At 50.4% G+C, this 20,371-nt stretch overlaps 1 protein-coding gene across 4 annotated transcripts in view; it reads left to right on the forward strand.

The window, feature by feature from the left end:
- Positions 1–20,371, forward strand: part of ARHGEF7 (Rho guanine nucleotide exchange factor 7) — a 908,392-nt gene that overhangs the window by 645,933 nt on the left and 242,088 nt on the right. For all 4 annotated transcript variants that reach the window (XM_085622182.1, XM_085622181.1, XM_085622184.1 and 1 more), the window contains one exon: positions 1,772–1,911. In XM_085622182.1, coding sequence (XP_085478308.1) covers positions 1,772–1,911 — 140 coding nt within the window. The remainder of the gene's footprint in view (positions 1–1,771; positions 1,912–20,371) is intronic.

Here is a 20,371-nt window from a genome sequence, read left to right on the forward strand (position 1 = left end):
TATTCCACTTATGATGACACAAAAGTGAGGTGTTCCTGCTTCAGCAGGTATTCTTAATATTTTAAAACGGTCAAGGACAGGTTGTTTCATTTGGGAACCCTGTGTGGGTTTAATGCCTACTGTATAGGTTTTTTCTGTTTCTCTGATGATAGGCTCCATGCTCAAGAGATCTTTTAATTATGTTAAGGGACATTACCTATGTTACCTGCTCCTTTGAGGCATTTTCCAGTATGTTTATGAGCATCCTTCTATAGCTTTTGGTATTCCTTACATGGAGCTGGTACACCAGTCTACTCTGCTGCGGACACTGGTGTCACTATCCTGGCGATGCCTCTTTCATGTCAGCACATTAGTGATCTTTGTTTCTGGCTTGTGACCAAAGACCCTTCATGTCGTGTACACCTATTTTTGTTAGGACTTTTGCATACACATGACATCAACGTCCTTTATTGTCCCATAGTTTCCTACATCACATAATGGTTTAATCCTTATTAGAACATTAGAATTATGAGCACTCCATTGCAGACAATGGAGCTCTGGGCTTCTACGGGCCGGTAGAAGCCCGCAGAACGGCATTCTGACGTTGTTTTTAATTCACAGCTGCTGCTGTGAACAAAGGCCTCTCGGGCCCGAGGGGATTTAAATCCCCTCGGGCACGGAGAGGCCTTTGTTTTTACCAATTAGAACATACTACCCTCTGAGGTGGAGTATTCTAATAGCCTTAGAGCCCTCTAGCGGGCTCTACCGGCCATTAAAGGCCCGAGCCGATGGAGCTCGCCTTTAATGGCCGGTAGAGCCTGCTAGGTTGGGCTCTAAGGCTATTTTGGGTTGATTCCATAGTTAATTGCAAAACATTTCTATATTTTTGGCACACTGTTTCCACAGCGAGTTTCTATAGTGTCTCTGCATTTTGGCTCAAAAAGTAATCACAGAAGAAACTGATTTCAGACCGTTGGAGGGCGTCTTATATGGACTCTGATGATATTGCATGTGTGGGCGATGTCGCTACAGAGTCGCTCAACACCCACTGCTGACACGCAGAGCTACTGCTGCTGAAAAATTTCCAGATCCAGTCTGGCGCCTGGAGAGAATTCAAAGTTAAGGAACCTGCGGCTAGATCATGTCTCTAACAGATAATGCGTTACCGAAGGTAAGTAACTTGTCCTTTTTTTTTCTTTCAGGAACTTTGAAAGGAATGAAAACTAAAAATGCAGCCTTCTAAAAATGATGTGCGCATATGGCTGGGAAAAAAAGTTTTACAAATTTGTCCAATCAAAAAATATGTAAACCAATTTAATATAAGATGAGATTGCCCATGACCCCTGGCATTGAAGTAGACTTGGGCAGATGCGCATATACAAAATGCCTTCATTCAGTGAAGAAAGCCAGTGGCTGGAGAGGGCTGACTCATTGCACGTGCTGTTTCCTGTGATGGATGGAAGCAAAGTCTGAATGACAGATGATCTGACTAAAGGATGTAGACGGTTGACCTAATTCCCTGTATGGATAAATGTTTATATTTTGATTATAATTGTATTTGGGCGAACTTGAGACTAGGGAGCCAGCCAAGGCTTTCTCTAGGCCAGACCTAAAACCAAGTTTAGTAGCTGCTTACCCCGCTCAGAATGTAAGTGCATCATAGTCTATTCTGTGGTATACAACCGCTGAAGGGCAGTGCTAGTCATCACACTTGATTGTCTTCATATAATTTGTATGTGACACGCTATCTACTAGTTTCGTTATTTTTTAACATTGTTTTCTTTGCACCCAGGAAATATGATTGAGCGCATATTAGTGTCATGCAACAATCAACAGGATCTGCATGAGTGGGTCGATCATCTGCAGAAACAAACCAAATACACCACAATGGGAACCCCTACAATTAAACCACATTCTGTGCCATGCCACACGGTAGAAACCTTTAATATTACCATTTATCACCAGAATCATGTGGATGTGTTCGTGCACTATTACTTAATATGGAAACGATTATCATTCGACAAGATTGTGAATTTGTGTACTTTTTTTTGTACTACTTTTCACATGCCAACTTTGTGGCTTTTACATATTTCTTTTTTACCAATAATTCAAATGTTATGAACTTATTTGATGCCCTTTACCTTTCATTTGAAGGCTTTGAGGAAAGATATAGTATGGCACAAAAATAGTTGTGAAAATACATCTAAGGCATGTTCTGAACTTTTTCGCTATTTTATAGCTTTTTTTATTGGATGAGCTTCATGGGTCCCTTGCCTTGCTAACACTGTCATTGCTATCTGCCAGTTTTCCATATATTCCTCAGTGTTGTTCCGACAAGAGGAGAGAACAGGAGCTTGTGGACCCTTAGCATAAACAACAAGCATTTGCAATGCAATTGGTCACACCTTATTGAATGTTTCAGCTATTCGCGTTACAAACGATGTTTGTTAGATTTTATTTTGTAAAAATATATCCCAGCAGTAGCATGAATAATTAAAGAAAATCCACGAAGCAAGAAAAGGGTGCAGTATCACAGGCTGTTACTAGGTGTCTTTGTGGAGTTGTAAAGGGATCTCTATTAGCCATATAAGGTACTGCACCCTTACTTTTCTACTGCTGGGATATTTTTTATCAAAAAAAGCAATCAGTCACACATTAGTTTTAGTTAGAGCTATTGGCATTGTAGATGGCAATGTCTTTTACCGGTATGTTAAGGAGTGTATGTATGTGGTGTGTAATGGAATTATGTGGGTTGTATTGGATTAGTTAGTTGTGTAATTGTGTGGCCTGGAATTGTGTGCTGTGGATAGGATTTGTGTAGTGGAATTACGTGGCATGGTGTACTGTGGAATTATGTGGATAGCAAATGTGTGGTATTTAGTGTACTGCAATCATGTGGGATTCTTTGTTATGGTGTGTAATGTGGAAAGGTATTTTGTGTTGTGGAGTGGTACGTAGTGGAGTTTAATTATGTGGTGCACTGTTGAAGTTTGTGGCATGGTGTGGATATGTGTGTTGAGGATTGGATTTGAGTGGTGTGGACTGTATATATGTGGTGTGATGTGTAATTATGTTGTTGAGTTGTAGTGGAATGGTGTTGTGGAGTGGAATAATGTGGTTTGGTGTTGAATTATGTTGTTTATATTGGCAAAGTGTGGAGTTGAATTGTGTGGCGTGGAACTGTGTGGATATAATTGTGTTTTTGTGACAAAAAAGACCAAATAGTTAGGAGCTAAGCTCCGGATCTGTGTGTTTGGGTGTTAAAAATAAGAAAGAGAGTTATAGGTACTGGTGTTGTAAATGTAAATATCTTACTTAAGTGTTATGGACTAGAGTGGATGTATGTGTGGGGTAGTGGAATTATGTGGGTTAGATTAGAATTGTTAATTGTGGCATTGTGTGGCGTGGATTTGTGTAGTGGAATTGTGTGGCATGGTGTGCAGTTGTATTATGTGAATAGTAATTTGGTGTTTTTTATTGTATTGGAATGTTGTTGATTGTTATGTAGTGCAGTTTAATTATGTGGTGTGCTGTTGAATTTTGTGGTGTGCGGTTGAATTCTGTTTTCTATATTTAATATATGTAGTGTGTGGTGGAATAGTGCTGTGGAGTGGAATAATGTGGTTGGTGTTAAATTATGTAGTGTGGAATGGATTTGTGTGGAGTTGAATAGTGTGGCATGGAACAGTGTGGTGTTGAGGGAAAATATGTTGAATGGAGTTATAGGGTATGGTGTGGAGTGTATTTATGTGGATTTTTATGTGCCATAGAGTGGATTTATGTGGAGTGTATTTATGTGGTATTGAGTTGCACACAATTAGGTGAAGTTGAATTATGTAGTGTTGGTATTATGTGGATTGTCATTATGTTGTGTCTTGTGTAATTGTGTGGCATTGGTTTGATGTATGTGGCGCTGAATGCTTGTTGTCTTTAAACAGTAGGGCTGACTGAGTACATATAAAAAAGCCCCCGAATCCGAAACCGCCGCTGCCTTTCTCCGAGGCATTTCTGCTTCGCCTCGGAGAAAGGCGGTGGCGTCCGGACGCATTTTTCATCTTTATCTGCTGGTCTTACGGAGTCTGCCTCGTTGAAGCCACGGGCTCGATTGGCACACAGGCATTAAGGCTAACTGCAATTTCACTTTCTGTAGTGCAAGCATTGTTGGTACTGGATGTAAAACCCACACAATATAAGCTTAGTTTCTTCATAATGTGTGTCAAAGTAAATACTCATCCCCAACGAGGAACACCTTTTTCCTTTAACAGGAAATCGTTTCGAACTTGGCTGAAGCTAGTCTTTCATTTACGTGACGTTTCCTAGCACTGACGCGTCAATGAAGGTTGAAAACAGAGGTAGGACTAGAACGACCAAATATGCGTTTCACTCTACGATAGTATAGCCTTCTTCTATTTCCGTTCTTAGCTTGCCTTTTTCCGTAGGAGCCGGAAAGTTCAACTACTGTCAGCAGTGGACACAAATTACTAATAAACAAAGGAGTGAAGGGAGGCAACGCGAATGCATCGTAGTACTTGAAAGGGTGTATTACATTTAGATGCAATGAGGTTTCTTTTCGAAATGGCTGCGCTGACGGGCAGGCCATGCGGAGATTCTTAAAAAGCATACCCGCTCACCCCTGCGCGTTGGTAGTGCCAGCGCAGTCTAGCATTTCTGTGAGACACCGGTGATTACCCTTCCCTTTTGCCGTGCCAGCCGTACTAACCGCTGTGGAGAAGCCGCGCTCCCCTGCACCGCCGATTGCGTGAGTAGTGGAGGGCAGAGAGAACAGTGATATCCAGAGATAGGATCGAAGCCTCGTTTATTTAACCCTCTCCCTAGTCGTTGAACCCGAAAGCTAGAAACCACGCAGTTCGTCTGACACGTGTCTGTTTAGTGCCCCTGCTCCCAAAATGATGTCCCAAGTCTTAACTTTGTCAAAGAAATGCGTACAAGGTTGGACTGGGACACAAAATAGGCCACGGCACCAGAATGAAAGTGTACCCCGGGCCCCATTAATGAACTAAGTGGCAAAAAAAGCGGCTGTTATTTTTGACATTCAGGTGTTTTGCAAGGTATGAGAGATGGTATTAATTTGTGCTTGCTGCAGGCAACGTTTGTGGTAGTATCATCATAATGAAAAGCAGTGCTTGAAATGGGGAAAATAGAAGTGCAGGTACTCCGTATCAAAGTACCTGCTTATTTCTGAGAAGTACCGGTACTCTCTAATTAAAAGTATTACGACTGTCTTGAGAAGTGCCGGTACTCTCCCTCTTAAAAAAAGTGCCGATACTCCGTACTAGAAAGGTGGGAAGTCAACCTTTGCAAAGGACCTTTGACTGTGAGGCAGCATGTGTCGCTGAGATTTTAGTTAACTTTGAGGAGAAACCGTTCGATTTAGTCGTTTGTTTGCATAATTCTCTCTCAAAGCGTGCTTCCCATCTCTTCCGTGAACAATATCCTTGATACATCGGAATCACCACGATATTGTCATTGTACAGGACAAGTGGGGCTTAATCGGAACGTATTGGATCGCAGAACTTCCCTAACATTCTCTGAAACTGCTCTGGAATTAGTCACCAGATCCTCTTGAGCACCATGAAGTTTGGCTCTTTGTATGTCTGGACTTGGAGACAGGTTTTGTTGGGATAGCTGTTGGGCCCTTGTAAATTTTGGATTTTTTTGAAAAGGGGGATGAATGCGAAAATGTTTTTTTAGGTGCTTGTGAGCGGTTGGGAAGAATAACGCAGCACACGGCGTTTGGTTAACAAAGGTTTTATTCTCAAGGGGAAAGTGGTGCGCTTGGTATCCAGTTTGCGATCCCAACCGGTCCCTAGGGGGGGTCTTGAGATAGTCTCTGTCCTTGGCCTCAGGGGATGGTTCCGCTTGCTTCTCTCTTGGGGAAGGATACACTCTTCTCCCGTGCGTGATGTTTCGCCAACTCCCAGCGGCAGCCGCCCCAACACAGGAAGAAACAAAGAACAAAGGCTGGGGTCAGTACGACGCTCACATTGACCTCTGGTCAAAGGGCCCGGGGAGGTGAAGGGGACACTCCGGTGCTCAGGTGAATTTAACTAAACAGTATCCAACTCGACCGGTGTGAGAACAAGAGAGGAAGTGCAAGTGAGAGGGGGGGGGTGAACAAAAGAAGGTAGAGATAGTCGAGGCGGCGAGAGGCCCCGGTGTTACTTCGTAGCCTTCTCCCGCCTCCCGACCCAGCCCGTGAAACGGTCACGTACCTGGGTCAGCCACGCTCCTTCCTGGGCGCGGCTCGGCGATGCGTAGGTGCGGAGTACTCCTGTCTCCGACTTATCCTCCTTCGACGGCGTCCCTCTCGTCTCCTTGCTTCTCTCGTCTTCAGCTCTCCGCTCCACTGCTCCACTCGCTCTCACTTCTCCCGCTCCGGTGTAGCCACACACCATAGCTCGGTCTTCCTCCGTCTTTATTGGGTGTGCGAGTTCCTCGTCATCAAAAGGGGCATGGTTACCAGAAGGAGATCCCCAGTTAAAGGGGTATACGTCCGTATCGGCGTCTCCTGCTGTTGTCGTCCACTTGTTTTCCTGTGAAGCACAAAAGATACTGTCCGTGATGTCTCGTGCCTCCCACCAGTCGGCCCCTTGTATATTGTTGCAGCGGCTCTCCTCGTGACACTCCTCCACCGCTGGTTTCTCCCGATCGGGGAGAGGAAATGTCCTGGACAGGTAGTCCGCATTGGCATTGTCCTTCCCCTTCCGATGTTTAAGGGTGAAAGAGAAGGGCTGTAGGGAGAGAAACCAACGGAGAACCCTAGGATAGTTGGAGAGATTCCTACTCATCCATTGGAGCGGGGCATGGTCTGTATAGAGGAGAAAGTGCCGCCCCTCTAGATAGTACCGTAATTTATCAGTCGCCCATTTAATAGCCAGGCATTCTCGCTCAATGGTCGGGTATTTCGCCTCTCTCGGGTACAGTTTACGGCTAATATAGAGCACAGGATGCTCTATCCCTTCCTCTGTTTCTTGTGACAAAACCGCCCCCAACCCATGATCTGAGGCGTCTGTGTGCAGAATGAAGGGGCGTGAGAAGTCCGGGGAGGTTAATACGGGACTAGAGGTGATAGTCTGTTTCAGGAGATGAAAGGCTTGTAACATCTGATTGGTGGGTCGGTGGAATACCTGGGGACTCACATCTTTCTGGAGGGTGTCGGTCAAGGGGTTAGCTATGTCAGGGAAGTTGGGAATAAAGCGTCTATAATACCCGATTAAACCCAGGAACCCCCTCATCTCGCGTTTTGTGGTTGGGAACGAGGTGTCGGTGATGGCTTTCACTTTCTCAGTTTGGGGGGCTATCACTCCGTGTCCAAGGACATAGCCCAGATAATTCACCTTGTGGAACGCCATGCGAGATTTTTTTGCGTTCACGTGTAAGCCGGCCTGTTTTAACGCCTGAAAGATGGTGTGTAAATGTTGTAGATGGGACTTCCAGTCGGGACTGAATATCACGATATCGTCGAGATATGCCGAAGCAAAGGACTGGTAGTGTTGGAGGAGGGTGTTCATAAGTCTCTGGAAAGTGGCAGGTGCCCCATGCAACCCGAAGGGTAGAACCGTAAATTCAAACAGCCCGTCGGGAGTGGAAAATGCGGTTTTTCTTTGGTCTTCTTCTCGCAAGGGCACTTGCCAGTACCCTTTTGTTAGGTCTATCGTGGTGATGTATTTGGCATCGCCTAACTTCTCGATGAGCTCATCGATGCGTGGGATGGGGTAGGCGTCGAAGGACGATATCTCATTAAGGGCCCTAAAGTCCATACAGAATCGTATGCTCCCGTCGGGTTTTGGCACCATCACTATGGGAGACGACCACTCACTTCTGGACGGCCGGATGACTCCGTTTCAGCATCTCTTGTACTTCCTGCTGTACTGCTCTTCTTCGGGCCTCCGGGATGCGATACGGTCGCTGTTTGATGACTTTTCCTGGGGGCGTATTGATGGAATGTTCGGCCAGGTGCGTTCTCCCTGGTAGATCCGAAAAGATGGGCTTATGCATTTGTAGTACCTCCTTCAGTTCCGTCATCTCCCTTTGATCCAGCTCAGGGTTGATGGGTAACTGTAGCAAGGTATCGTCTCCTTTTCCCTGGGTGGGCAGAGTAAGGGAGGCTGTCTTCGGTGGAGGACCTATCCATTTTTTTAACATGTTAATGTGATAGACTTGGGTGCGGTTGGGGGATAGACGCAATCTATATGTTGTCTTCCCGATAGACGCAATGACCTGGAAGGGGCCCTTCCACTCTCTTACGAATTTCTTCGTGGTGGTGCTTGGGAGTAACACCAGCGCCCAGTCATTCACGTTCAAGGTTCTCCATTTCTTTCCGCGATTGTAATAAGAGGCCTGTTTTTCTTGGCTCTTCACCAGGTTAGAATAGGCCAGGTCTCTAAGCTTCCCTATTTTCGTTTTCAGTGTCTGCGTATACTCCAACATCTCTCTGGCCTCCAGGGATTCTTCCTTCTCCCATGCCTCTTTTGTCATTTCCAACAGACTGCGGGGCCGGCGTCCATACAAAAGCTCGAAGGCTGAACACCCCAGGCTGCTCTGTACTTGGCTTCGGATGACATACAAGGCCAAGGGTAGTAATCGGTCCCACTCGGTTCCTTCAACCTCTAGCATTTTTTAAAGAGTGTTTTTCAGGGTGCCATTGTAGCGCTCCACCAGTCCATCCGTCTGTGGGTGGTAAACTGACGTCCGGATGTGGCGCAGATCCAGGAGTCGACAGACTTCTTTCATGAGTCTGGAAACGAAGGGTGTTCCCTGATCTGTTAATATTTCCTTCGGGAAACCTACCCGGGAAAACAACTCCAAAAAACAGTCAGCTATGTTACGGGTGTTGGGGGTTCTTAGGGGGAATGCCTCTGGGAAGCGAGTAGCATAGTCCACTATCACTAAGACATACAAGTGGCCTTTTTTTGTTCGGGGTAGTGGCCCAATCAGGTCCATCCCCACCCTCTCAAAAGGTGTCCCTATCACTGGCAGAGGTTGTAAGGGGACGCCAACTGGCCTGTGAGTGTTTCTTTTCTGGCATATTACACAAGCCTGACAATAGGTTTTGATATCCTGGTATATCCCCGGCCAATAAAAATGTCTTAAAATAGACTGAGTCGTTTTTTCTGCCCCGGTGTGTCCTGCCAGGATGTGTGTATGTGAAAAGAACATTATTTGCTCCCTGAAGGATTTTGGGACCAATAGCTGTTGAGGGTCTGTCAGGGAGGCTTTTCGGTACAAGAGCCCGTCCATAATGAGAAACCTAGGATACCCCTGGGTGTCGGTGTCTGCAGTGCTATGTGCTTGTTCCCACGCGTTGTATAAGGTAGCGTCGTTGGCTTGGGCAAATTTAAAACTACGGTCCGTGAGCCACGGTTCTGGGGTTAACAAGGCTGACGAAGGTGGGGTCCGTTCCTCCCTAGGTGGCTGACTCTGCCCTGGCATGTTCAGTACCCGCTTGAACAGGTCTAAAAAGTCCGGGTTGTCGGTGCCGATAATGAGGTCCTCTGGGAGGTTATCTAAGACCCCTACTTTTATATGGGTTTTAATCCCCCTCCCACCGTGTACCAATGGAATGACCGCTACGGGATACGGCTTCACATCTCCATGAACACACCTGATGTATACAGAGGACTCGGGGACTAATTGTTCTAGTAATACCCAGCACCCTTGTACCACCGACTGCTTACATCCTGAATCTAGTAGGGCTTTTAGGGTCTTCCCATTTACCTGTACATTCACATGGAACGCTGTCCCCATCTCCGCGGTGTACAGAATGGACTTAGGTATGTAACCCACTTCCATGGGCTCTTCCGTTGGTCTCTTTTTGTAGCATACACGGGCAATATGGCCCCACTCCCCGCACTCAAAGCACTGGGGCCCCTTTAATCCCGTCACTTCAAGTCTGGGTTGTCGGGGTTTCATCAGTTCTGGGGGCTTGATCTTTTTTTCTGCTCTGTAGGGGAGAGGGCGCGGCTTCTCCCCCTCCCATCCCACTCCTTTGGGTTGGGCTCGGGCAAAGGTGGCGGCCATCTCCACTGCTTGTTGTACCGTTAGTCGACTATGTTGCCGCAACCACCTTTGGGTATGGAATGGCAAGGCATCGAGATATTGCTCCAGGTAGATCTTTTCCATGATCTCCTCTTTCGTACTTACACCCGGAGTTAGCCATTTGTCGGCCGCCATCTTTACCCGGATGAAGAGCGTTTTAGGGTTTTCGCCTGGTCCTCCTTTCTCCCTCCTGAACCGGACCCTATACGCTTCCGCATCCAGGCCTAGGTGGTCCAGAATGACACCCTTAATAGTCCCGTACGGGGCGTCCCCAGTGGCATTCGCCACCTGATATGCAGACTGGGCTTCCCCTACCAGAAGAGGGGCTAGGAAAAATGGCCATTTATCCAACGGCCAGCTACACGCCCTGGCCACCCTCTCAAAGTTCGTAAGGAAGGCGTCTGGGTCTTCGCCAGGAATATATTTCTGTAAGGACAGTCCTGATGGAGTGGGGTGGCTAGGACCTCGAGGGTCACGTAGAGGGGTGGATTGGGGATCGGTTATGGCTTTCTGTAGTCCTTCCAGTTGGGCTGTGATTGTGTTTTTGAACACCTCCCTGTCCGCACTGGCGGAGGCCATCTGGCGCTCGACTGCCCATTCGAGCTTTTCCTGTCCTTTGATCATGTGCTGAATTACGACGTCCATCTTCACTGTACAGATGGAAGGGTCAGTGCCTGCATTCTCCACCACTGTGAGCGGTTGGGAAGAATAACGCAGCACACGGCGTTTGGTTAACGAAGGTTTTATTCTCAAGGGGAAAGTGGTGCGCTTGGTATCCAGTTTGCGATCCCAACCGGTCCCTAGGGGGGGTCTTGAGATAGTCTCTGTCCTTGGCCTCAGGGGATGGTTCCGCTTGCTTCTCTCTTGGGGAAGGATACACTCTTCTCCCGTGCGTGATGTTTCGCCAACTCCCAGCGGCAGCCGCCCCAACACAGGAAGAAACAAAGAACAAAGGCTGGGGTCAGTACGACGCTCACATTGACCTCTGGTCAAAGGGCCCGGGGAGGTGAAGGGGACACTCCGGTGCTCAGGTGAATTTAACTAAACAGTATCCAACTCGACCGGTGTGAGAACAAGAGAGGAAGTGCAAGTGAGAGGGGGGGGGGTGAACAAAAGAAGGTAGAGATAGTCGAGGCGGCGAGAGGCCCCGGTGTTACTTCGTAGCCTTCTCCCGCCTCCCGACCCAGCCCGTGAAACGGTCACGTACCTGGGTCAGCCACGCTCCTTCCTGGGCGCGGCTCGGCGATGCGTAGGTGCGGAGTACTCCTGTCTCCGACTTATCCTCCTTCGACGGCGTCCCTCTCGTCTCCTTGCTTCTCTCGTCTTCAGCTCTCCGCTCCACTGCTCCACTCGCTCTCACTTCTCCCGCTCCGGTGTAGCCACACACCATAGCTCGGTCTTCCTCCGTCTTTATTGGGTGTGCGAGTTCCTCGTCATCAAAAGGGGCGTGGTTACCAGAAGGAGATCCCCAGTTAAAGGGGTATACGTCCGTATCGGCGTCTCCTGCTGTTGTCGTCCACTCGTTTTCCTGTGAAGCACAAAAGATACTGTCCGTGATGTCTCGTGCCTCCCACCAGTCGGCCCCTTGTATATTGTTGCAGCGGCTCTCCTAGTGACAGTGCTCTAAAAGCACACATTGCTATAGCCCTGGCACAGAAGAGCACTATTTTGTGTGTGGCTTTGCTCCTTGTGAAGGGGCATAATGCTGTAACTCACAGTAAAGTTAACCAGTAGCTGAAGTGGGCCAACCAATTGTCCAAGTTGTACTGGGCGGAACAAAAACATTTTACTTGTGTTTGGTTGTGAGCTGTTAGATAGAAATCACAACCTAAATCGTAGCCTTGTGATGTGTATTGTATCACGTTTATATAGCTCTTGCTACTGCTGAAGAGGCGTTGGAGTGCTTTATGCTGGGTGCCACACTGCTCCGCAACCCAAGTTTAGTGGTTCGTCCAGTGTTATTGGTTTTATTGGTCATTGGGATCAGTCTTGTGTCACTCAGCAGCCCGGCTTCTTATGACTCACCCTGATTGTCGCATTATTCCTTCTTTGCGGTCATATGACTGGAACAAACATGACCACGCGGTGTGAGTTATTATTTGGAAAGGGTGACCTGTGTACCCTCCCGGACTGGCCCTGGTCACCTTTTCCCTTTGCTTCACACAGGCCAGTGTAGAACGTCCTTGTTAACAAGGTAAGCGGGCAGGATAACTCACCCAGGCAGGGATGAGTGTCAGGGTCACATGATTGCACCCTGGTCACACTCACACAGCTGTATCTCAGCAGGTTCATGCATTTGCTGTGCCGTTTCTTTAAATGTTTTAAAAACAAAAACATAAACAAAAATAATGTCAGGAGCTCTAACTTCACCAATGCCGAGACCATTGCATTGTAAATGCTTGTATGGTGTAATGCAAAATGGCAATAGCTCACTTTGTTGTAATTGCACTAGTTGGGTACAGCACCCCATCCATCACACATTGGAACAGTTAAGCATTACACATTGTACAGCTATAAAATAGGAGCCTTCATCTGCTCCTTCCGAACGCGCTCTATCTCGTTCGCTCGTGATACAAACAACTGCGCAGGATTAAGTAAATCTTCCTAATGTGTATGGAAAACGAAACCGAGGTGTTTTGAAAACATACAACAATCGAGTTCACCGAGTTAGGCAACCAGACTGATTTTACTGCTGCGTTACCGTCGCAATTATTTTGTTTCTAAGGCACCTTTCAACACCTCACCTAGCCTCGGCCCACATCACCAGACCCGTGGGGTGATTTAGCATCTGCACACAGGAAGAAAACAAGCCTCCCCTTTGGGTTTTCCCTCTACGTCAGTCCTGGGCGGGGCTTCGCGTTGCCGACTGCGTGCCACTGCGGAGTGGCTGTAAACAGGACCTGCGTGACTCAGCGCTGGCAGGTGGAGGCTAGGCTGTGGCGCTAAGAGGCAGCCGGAAGAGCCGCAGCCCCACTCTGGCAACTGTTTACCTCAAACATGCGTTCAATGTATTTGGCACCCTAGACTCTAGCACAGTGGAAACCCACAGCAAAGTATAAAAATAGTATAACTCCAGTGCTGGAAAAGCACACCCGCTACTTCTTGGAAACTGGCTCCAGTGGCATGGACTATTAATAGACGTTCCTGAGGAAATAGTTTCCTGGTTTCCCTGTTTCCTCAAAAAATATATATTAAACAGTTTAATTCTGGGCTAGTGGGTCAGAAGGCCGGCACTCCTCCTCGTGACCTTAATCACGTTGTCTGACTGGTGATGGCGTGTGCTTTACAGCTGAGGTATATAAACCGCGGAAACTCGGGCGGTAGCGGGGAGTCACAAACGGCCGCGCCGCTGTGTGGCGCTTTCCTGAAATCGTTGTTGATCTTGTTCAACAGCAACCATACCAGCCGCAGTCTCAGCCCAGCCTGTTCTTTACTAGTATAGAATGTTCTCTTTCCTGAACTGGGGCTGAACTTCTCCTACCCACTTGCTTTCAGGAACTGTGCAGATACATAGAAGAGGGAGAAAGAGAAACATAGCAGATTAAAAACAAGCTGTAGGAAACATGATCCGGCAGTACACGCCTCCTAAAGATAAGAAATTGCTTCACGACAGCCGAAAAGCAGACGATCCAGTCCGGATGGGCCGGACGAAAAGAGAAAAGGGCGGAAACCAAAAAGCCTCAGTATCTGAAAGAAACACATTAGTTAGATTCCTCACCTTAGAATATCCCCAGGCGTCAGACTGGATCCTGAAGATTTTTCGTCAGCAATACCCCTTGCGCGTCGCTAGGCGTCGTCTCTGGCTCCGCGTCCGTCGTCGGCGTCGTGCGCCGGAATGACGTCGTCGGAGTACTTAGACGCCGCCCTCGCGCGCTGACGTCAGTTCTTCTTTTTTCCGCGCCAGTAAGCGCAGATCCGGGAGAGCTACCCCTTTTAGTCTTTTTTGACTAAGTTTTTTGATCCTTTTTGATCTTGTCTCGACTCCGGTGCCGGTAGGATGCCTGGTTTTAAAGCCTGTGCTGACTGCAACCGCTTGATGCCGGTTACGGATCATCACCGCCGGTGCCTTTACTGTTTGGGCCTCGACCACGACGCGGAGTCGTGTTCGGACTGCAAGGCCCTGACCTCGAAGGCTAGACGGGAGCGGTCCCGTAAGCTTCTCGAGCTTCGCCACTCGGCTCCGCGCCCCTCTCGATCCCGGTCCAGGAGGAGGTCCAAGGATCGGTCGCGGAGCCGCAGCCGACGTCATCATCGATCGTCTGGCTCCAAGTCTTCGGGTAAGTCGAAGCACTCCAAGAAGTCCAAGAGGCGACACCGCTCTTCGGACTCCCCTCGCCGGTCGCGCGACTCGGCTGAGGGTTAGGGTGGTTCCACCCCCGCGGCTCCAGCGGTGCCGCAGGCGCCGCGCAAGTCCCCATACCCGCCGGTCCCTGGGACTGACGCGACGCCGGCGGAAGTCAGTGCCTTCCTCTCGGCCATGAGGAACCTGGCTCCGCCGTCGACGCCCGCTGGCGCGCCTTCGGGCCCCGCGGACCCGATTGGGCAACCTTGCATGCCGGCGGCTTCGGCCCCGGCGCCGTCAACGGCTCCGGCCTGGACGCCGCAAGTGCCCGAGGGACCCGTCCCCGCCGACGCCGGTCGACCTCGTCACGCCTCCTCCGCCGGCGTCGACACCGGTTCCACCTCCGACGCCGGCTCCGCTCAGCGTCGTGCCCCAGTTCAGCCCCGCTCCGGACCCGGTGCCGTTACGGCGTCGATGGACGCCGCGTACGGCGCCGCTGGAGACACATTATGTCTATCGTCCGGCTCCGATCCTTCCTCCTGTTTACCAGGAATCGGATGACTGGGGCGAATGGGAGGGGTCCGAGGATCCTATGGCCGTTCAGGCTCAGCTGTCACAGGACTGGGCAGATGAACTGGGGAAGGCGGCCGCAGCCCTTGGGCTCGAGCTACCTGCCGTGGCTGTGAGAACTAACGTCCTCACTGAGGTGCTTCAGTCTGCAGCAAGCTCTACTGAGCCTCTGCTACAATTCAATGAGGCCCTCATTGACGTTCTGCAGGGCACCTGGTCCAAGCCCTCCACAGTTCCTCCTGCTCCGGGCGACCCCAGTTTTCTGTCCCAACACCCTACCCCCGAGAGCCTGGTTATCCAGGCTTCTACCTCCCAATCCTCCTTCCCTACCGCTCCGCCGGACCGGGATTCCAAGAGACTGGAACAGTTTGGCAAAAAGCTCCTCCCTTAGTTTGGGCCTGCGGTCCTTGAACACCGACTGTCTTTTGGACCGTTATTCCCACTCTCTGTGGGATACGGTGGAGGACGTGCTGCCCCTGTGTCCAGAGGAGGTCCAGACACGACTTACCCAGGCTCTGGCCGATGGGAGGGATGCAGCACGACATGCTATCAGATGTGGGCTTGACACTACGGACTCGCTGGGTAGGGCGATTTCTACCACGGTGGCGCTTAGACGTCACACCTGGCTGCGGTCCACGTCCTTTTCGGGAGATGTCCAGAGCACTCTCATGGACATGCCCTTTGATGGCACTCGCCTTTTTGGTGAGAAAGCGGACAGTGCGCTGAATCGCTTTAAGGACTCCCAGGCTACGGCCAAGTCCTTGGGCCTCTCGGCCCCGCGGTCGCAAACTTCCGCCTTTCGCCCCTTTCGTGGCCAAGGAAGGGGTGCCTCCTCACGTCCGCCTAGCCACCAGCCGCAGAAGCAACCTGCGTGCGGTCGCGGACGTGGTTTCCGCCGAGGCGGTTCTGGAGGACGACGCGGTCAGCCCACATCCACCCCGGCAGCATCCGCCTCAAAGCCTTCCTAGTCCGAGCTTTCAGGCCCATTCCACGCCAGTGGGCGGCAGAGTTCGCCATCACCTGCTCCACTGGCGGTCCATCACATCGGACAGGTGGGTGCTGCAAATCGTCCGAAGGGGCTACTCCCTCCCCTTCGAGACGACCCCTCCAGCCATGCCACCGCAGCACCACCGTATCTCGGGGGATCATTTGAATCTTCTCCACGAGGAAGTTTCGGCCCTCTTGGCCAAGGGGGCCGTCGAGCGCGTTCCGAGCCCAGAAGTAGGTCGTGGTTGTTATTCCCACTACTTTCTGGTTCCCAAGAAGGGCAAAGGGGGCCTACGCCCTATCTTGGACCTCCGGAACGTCAGTGCCTTCCTCCGGAAGGAAAGGTTCAAGATGTTAACTTTGGCTCAGGTTCTAGATGCCCTGGACCCGGGAGACTGGATGGTAGCGTTGGACTTGCAGGACGCATATTTCCACATCCCCGTCCTGCCGGCCCACCGGCGTTACCTGCGGTTCACGGTGGGTCAAGAGCACTTTCAGTTTACCGTGCTCCACTTCGGCCTTACCAGTGCCCCTCGGGTGTTCACGAAAGTGATGGCGGTGGTCGCAACTCATCTGCGCAGATCAGGGGTTCCAGTCTTCCCCTATCTCGTTGACTGGTTGTTGAAGGCGGGTTCGCCCCAGGCAGTCGTCTCCCACCTCCAGACTACGGCGGATCTCCTGCATTTGCTGGGGTTTTCCATCAACGTGCCGAAGTCACACCTGAGTCCCTCTCAGAAGCTCCTCTTCATCGGAGCGGTTCTCGATTCGGTGCAGTTCCGGGTCTATCCGCCGGAACAGCGGGTCCGGGATATTCAGGCCCTGATTCCCATCTTTCGGCCTCTATCCTCGGTTTCGGTCAGGCTAGTGTTGCGGCTTCTGGGGCTGATGGCCTCCTGCATCCTACTAGTGCATCACGCCAGGCGGCGCATGCGGGCTATGCAGTGGGACCCGAAGTTTCAGTGGGCCCAGCATCACGGCAACCTGTCCGACCATGTCTTGATCTCGGAGGGCACTGCACAGCAGTTGCAGTGGTGGCTCACGGACCGCGATTGGGTCACGGGCAAGAGCCTCTCCCTTCCCCAACCGGAGCATGTCGTAGTGACGGATGCGTCCCTCCTGGGATGGGGTGGCCATATGGGAGAGGCGGAGATCAGAGGCCGAGCGATCCGACTTGCACTGAAAGCCTTCCTTCCCTCTGTCAGGGGAAGGGTCGTGCAGGTGTTCACGGACAACACCACCGCCATGTGGTATTGCAACAAACAGGGCGGGGTGGGGTCGTGGACCCTTTGTCAGGAGGCTCTGCGCCTCTGGACGTGGCTGGAACACCAGGACGTCACCCTAGTGGTTCAACATCTGGCGGGCTCGTTGAACGCCAGAGCAGACGAACTCAGCCGCCGGTGCATGATGGATCACGAATGGCGTCTGAACTCCGAAGTGGCGCAAGGTCTCTTTCAGCAGTGGGGAGAGCCTTGGTTAGATCTATTCGCCACCGAAGAGAACGCGCAATGTCAGCAGTTCTGCGCGTTGGAGTTTCCAAGGCGGCACTCGCTCGGCTACGCTTTTCGTCACGAGTGGAGTTGCGATCTGTTGTACGCCTTTCCGCCTATACCACTTCTGCCCAGAGTGCTGAAGAAGATCAGGCGCGACCGGGCCCAAGTCATCTTGGTGGCCCCGGATTGGGCACGAAGGTACTGGTATCCCGAGCTACTCAGTATGTTGACCGATCCTCCGATACGTCTGCCCCTTCGGGAGGATCTTCTGTCGCAGCAGCAGGGGACGGTCCTACACCTGAACCTGTCCAGCCTCCACCTCCATGCGTGGAGATTGAGCGGCGGCAGTTGATGCCGTTTTACTTGCCTCCTGAAGTCTGTGATATCATTCTGGCAGCCAGGCGTCCCTCCACAAAGACGGTATACGCCTGCCGGTGGAACAAATTTGTGGCATGGTGCACAGCAAAGGCTGTGGATCCCCTTTCCGCCCCTCTTTCTGAGGTCCTCCTCTTCCTTCTTTCTTTGGCCCGGCAGGGCTCTGCCCTGGGCACCTTGAAAGGTTATCTTGCTGCCATCTCTGCCTTCTTGCGGCTTACTGATCAGCCTTCTCTTTTCAAACTGATCAGCCTTCTCTTTTCAAGTCCCCTGTTGTTGCATGCTTTCTAAAAGGCATTACTCACACGTTCCCTCCTGTCCCTTTTGTAATGCCTCAGTGGGACTTGAATCTTGTTCTCACATTTCTAATGTGCGCTCCCTTTGAGTCTCTTCATAATTGTCCTCTTCGTCTGCTGACGCTTAAGACTGCTTTTCTGGTAGCCATCACCTCGGCTAGACGGGTGAGTGAGCTCCAGGCTTTATCATCAAAGCCTCCTTTTTTCTCTGTTCATCCGGACAAGGTTGTCCTTCGGCCTCGTCCCTCCTTTCTTCCGAAAGTGGTGACCCCCTTTCTTCTTGGGCAGTCTGTCACCTTGCCCACCTTCTTTCCGCCTCCGCATCCTTCCAAAGAGGAAGAGAGGCTCCACCGTCTGGACCCAAAACAGGCGCTCTCCTTTTATCTGGACCGCACAAAGCAGTTCCGGGTGGACGACCAACTTTTCGTTGGATACGTGGGTGCTAAGAAGGGGAAAGCTGTGCACAAACGGACCATCTCTCGGTGGGTCGTTTTGTGCATCAAAATTTGTTATTCCTTGGCAAAAAAGGACCCTCCTGTTGGGCTGCGCGCCCATTCTACTCGGGCCACGGCGGCTACTACTGCTTTGGGACGGGGTGTCCCTTTGCAGGACATCTGTCAGGCGGCAACGTGGGCTTCGCTACACACGTTTGCCAGGCATTATTGCCTTGACAGCCAAGTCCGGAGGGATGGCTTCTTTGGCCGTTCTGTCCTCCAGGACTTTCTGGTGTGATCTTGGTTCGCAGACCCACCACCGGGGATGGTATTGCTTGGGTATCTATTCTAAGGTGAGGAATCTAACTAACGTGTTTCTTTCAGATGAACAAGTTACTTACCTTCGGTAACGATGTATCTGTAAGAAACATTAGTTAGTTAGATTCCTCACCGACCCACCCATCCTCCCCGTTCTGCGAACTGACATCTAGGGTTAAGGCTATCCCTTTCAGGGCCCTAGAATTTTTTGGCACCAGTGTCGGTATCTTGGATGGCTCTGCGTTCCTGGCGCGGAAGGCTATGTACAAGAACTGACGTCAGCGTGCGAGGGCGGCGTCTAAGTACTCCGACGTCATTCCGGCGCACGACGCCGACGACGGACGCAGAGCCGCAGACGACGCCTAGCGACGCGCAAGGGGTATTGCTGACGAAAAATCTTCCGGATCCAGTCTGACGCCTGGGGATATTCTAAGGTGAGGAATCTAACTAACTAATGTTTCTTACAGATACATCGTTTCCGAAGGTAAGTAACTTGTTCTTCAATCGGAGGCCACTGTTTTACATAAACGATGACACCAGCCAATGAAAATGAGGGACGGGGCTTCAAGTCCCCTTCTGAAATCGCCTCATCCATAATTTCTCGCAGAGCGAGCACAGGTTCCGTGCTCTCCATGCCACTGGAGTCAAGCTATCCTGGCTGATGAGGGCTGTAAACCCGAAACGGTCCTAAGAGGCTTGTTTCCAGTCCAGGGAGAACCTAGCCTGGCAGTTCGAGCTGGACTGTTCCCATTGGGCGTAGGGTCAAGACTGATTTGCATATGGCTGGGCCCAAACTGGAATGGCATGGTGAGCAAAAAAACGATGGTTTTAGGCCCAGACTGGGGTGAATGTATGAGATTGTTCTGCATTCTGTCCATCAATTGTTCTTTTTGCATTGGTTACAAGGAGGGACTACTAACCCTATTGACGAACCAAAAGCCATCAATTACAAAGGACTGGAAGAGAAGCCAATTTTAAAGATGGGCGAGCTTAATGCACATATACTGACTACAACATGTCTCGAAGAGACCGCGCAAGCGCTGCTCAAAGCGAGACCTAAAAATGTCCAAGTACAGGTGGACATTTAAATTTCTTTGCATTTTTGGGGATCACAAATGGCCTGGAAAGCTGCACCAGGAGCATATTTATTTATTTATGTGTCTCTGCCGGGGACACGATTTTTACCATAGAGAAAGCCCTTCTCATACATGGTTGTCTAGGGAAGATTGCTTACCCATTCCATCCTGTAATGGGAATTAATCCAGTCTTTGGTTTAAGTCAGTCTTTGACCATTTCCAGGCAGGGAAAGGTTCAGATCAGAATTTGGTAATGCCCAATTCCCAAACTTCTGGGCAAAGAAGCATTGCAATTCCCACTTCCCACTCTTTTAGTGAGATGTACTACTGTGAATTTCTCAGCAGTCTCAGTGTAAAAATCTGCAGTGGTAAATGGATTTACGCCCTCCTGGAATACCTCTGTATATTCCAGGGGCCGTATTACAATAAGTGCCCCGGGTGCACAACAGGCATTTGCGCCAGCTTTGCGTGCCCCTGGGGCCCCTTGGTATTATAGAATGGGGCG

This window comes from Triturus cristatus, chromosome 8 (genome assembly GCF_964204655.1).
Source record: "Triturus cristatus chromosome 8, aTriCri1.1, whole genome shotgun sequence".
NCBI classification, from domain to species: Eukaryota; Metazoa; Chordata; class Amphibia; order Caudata; family Salamandridae; genus Triturus; species Triturus cristatus.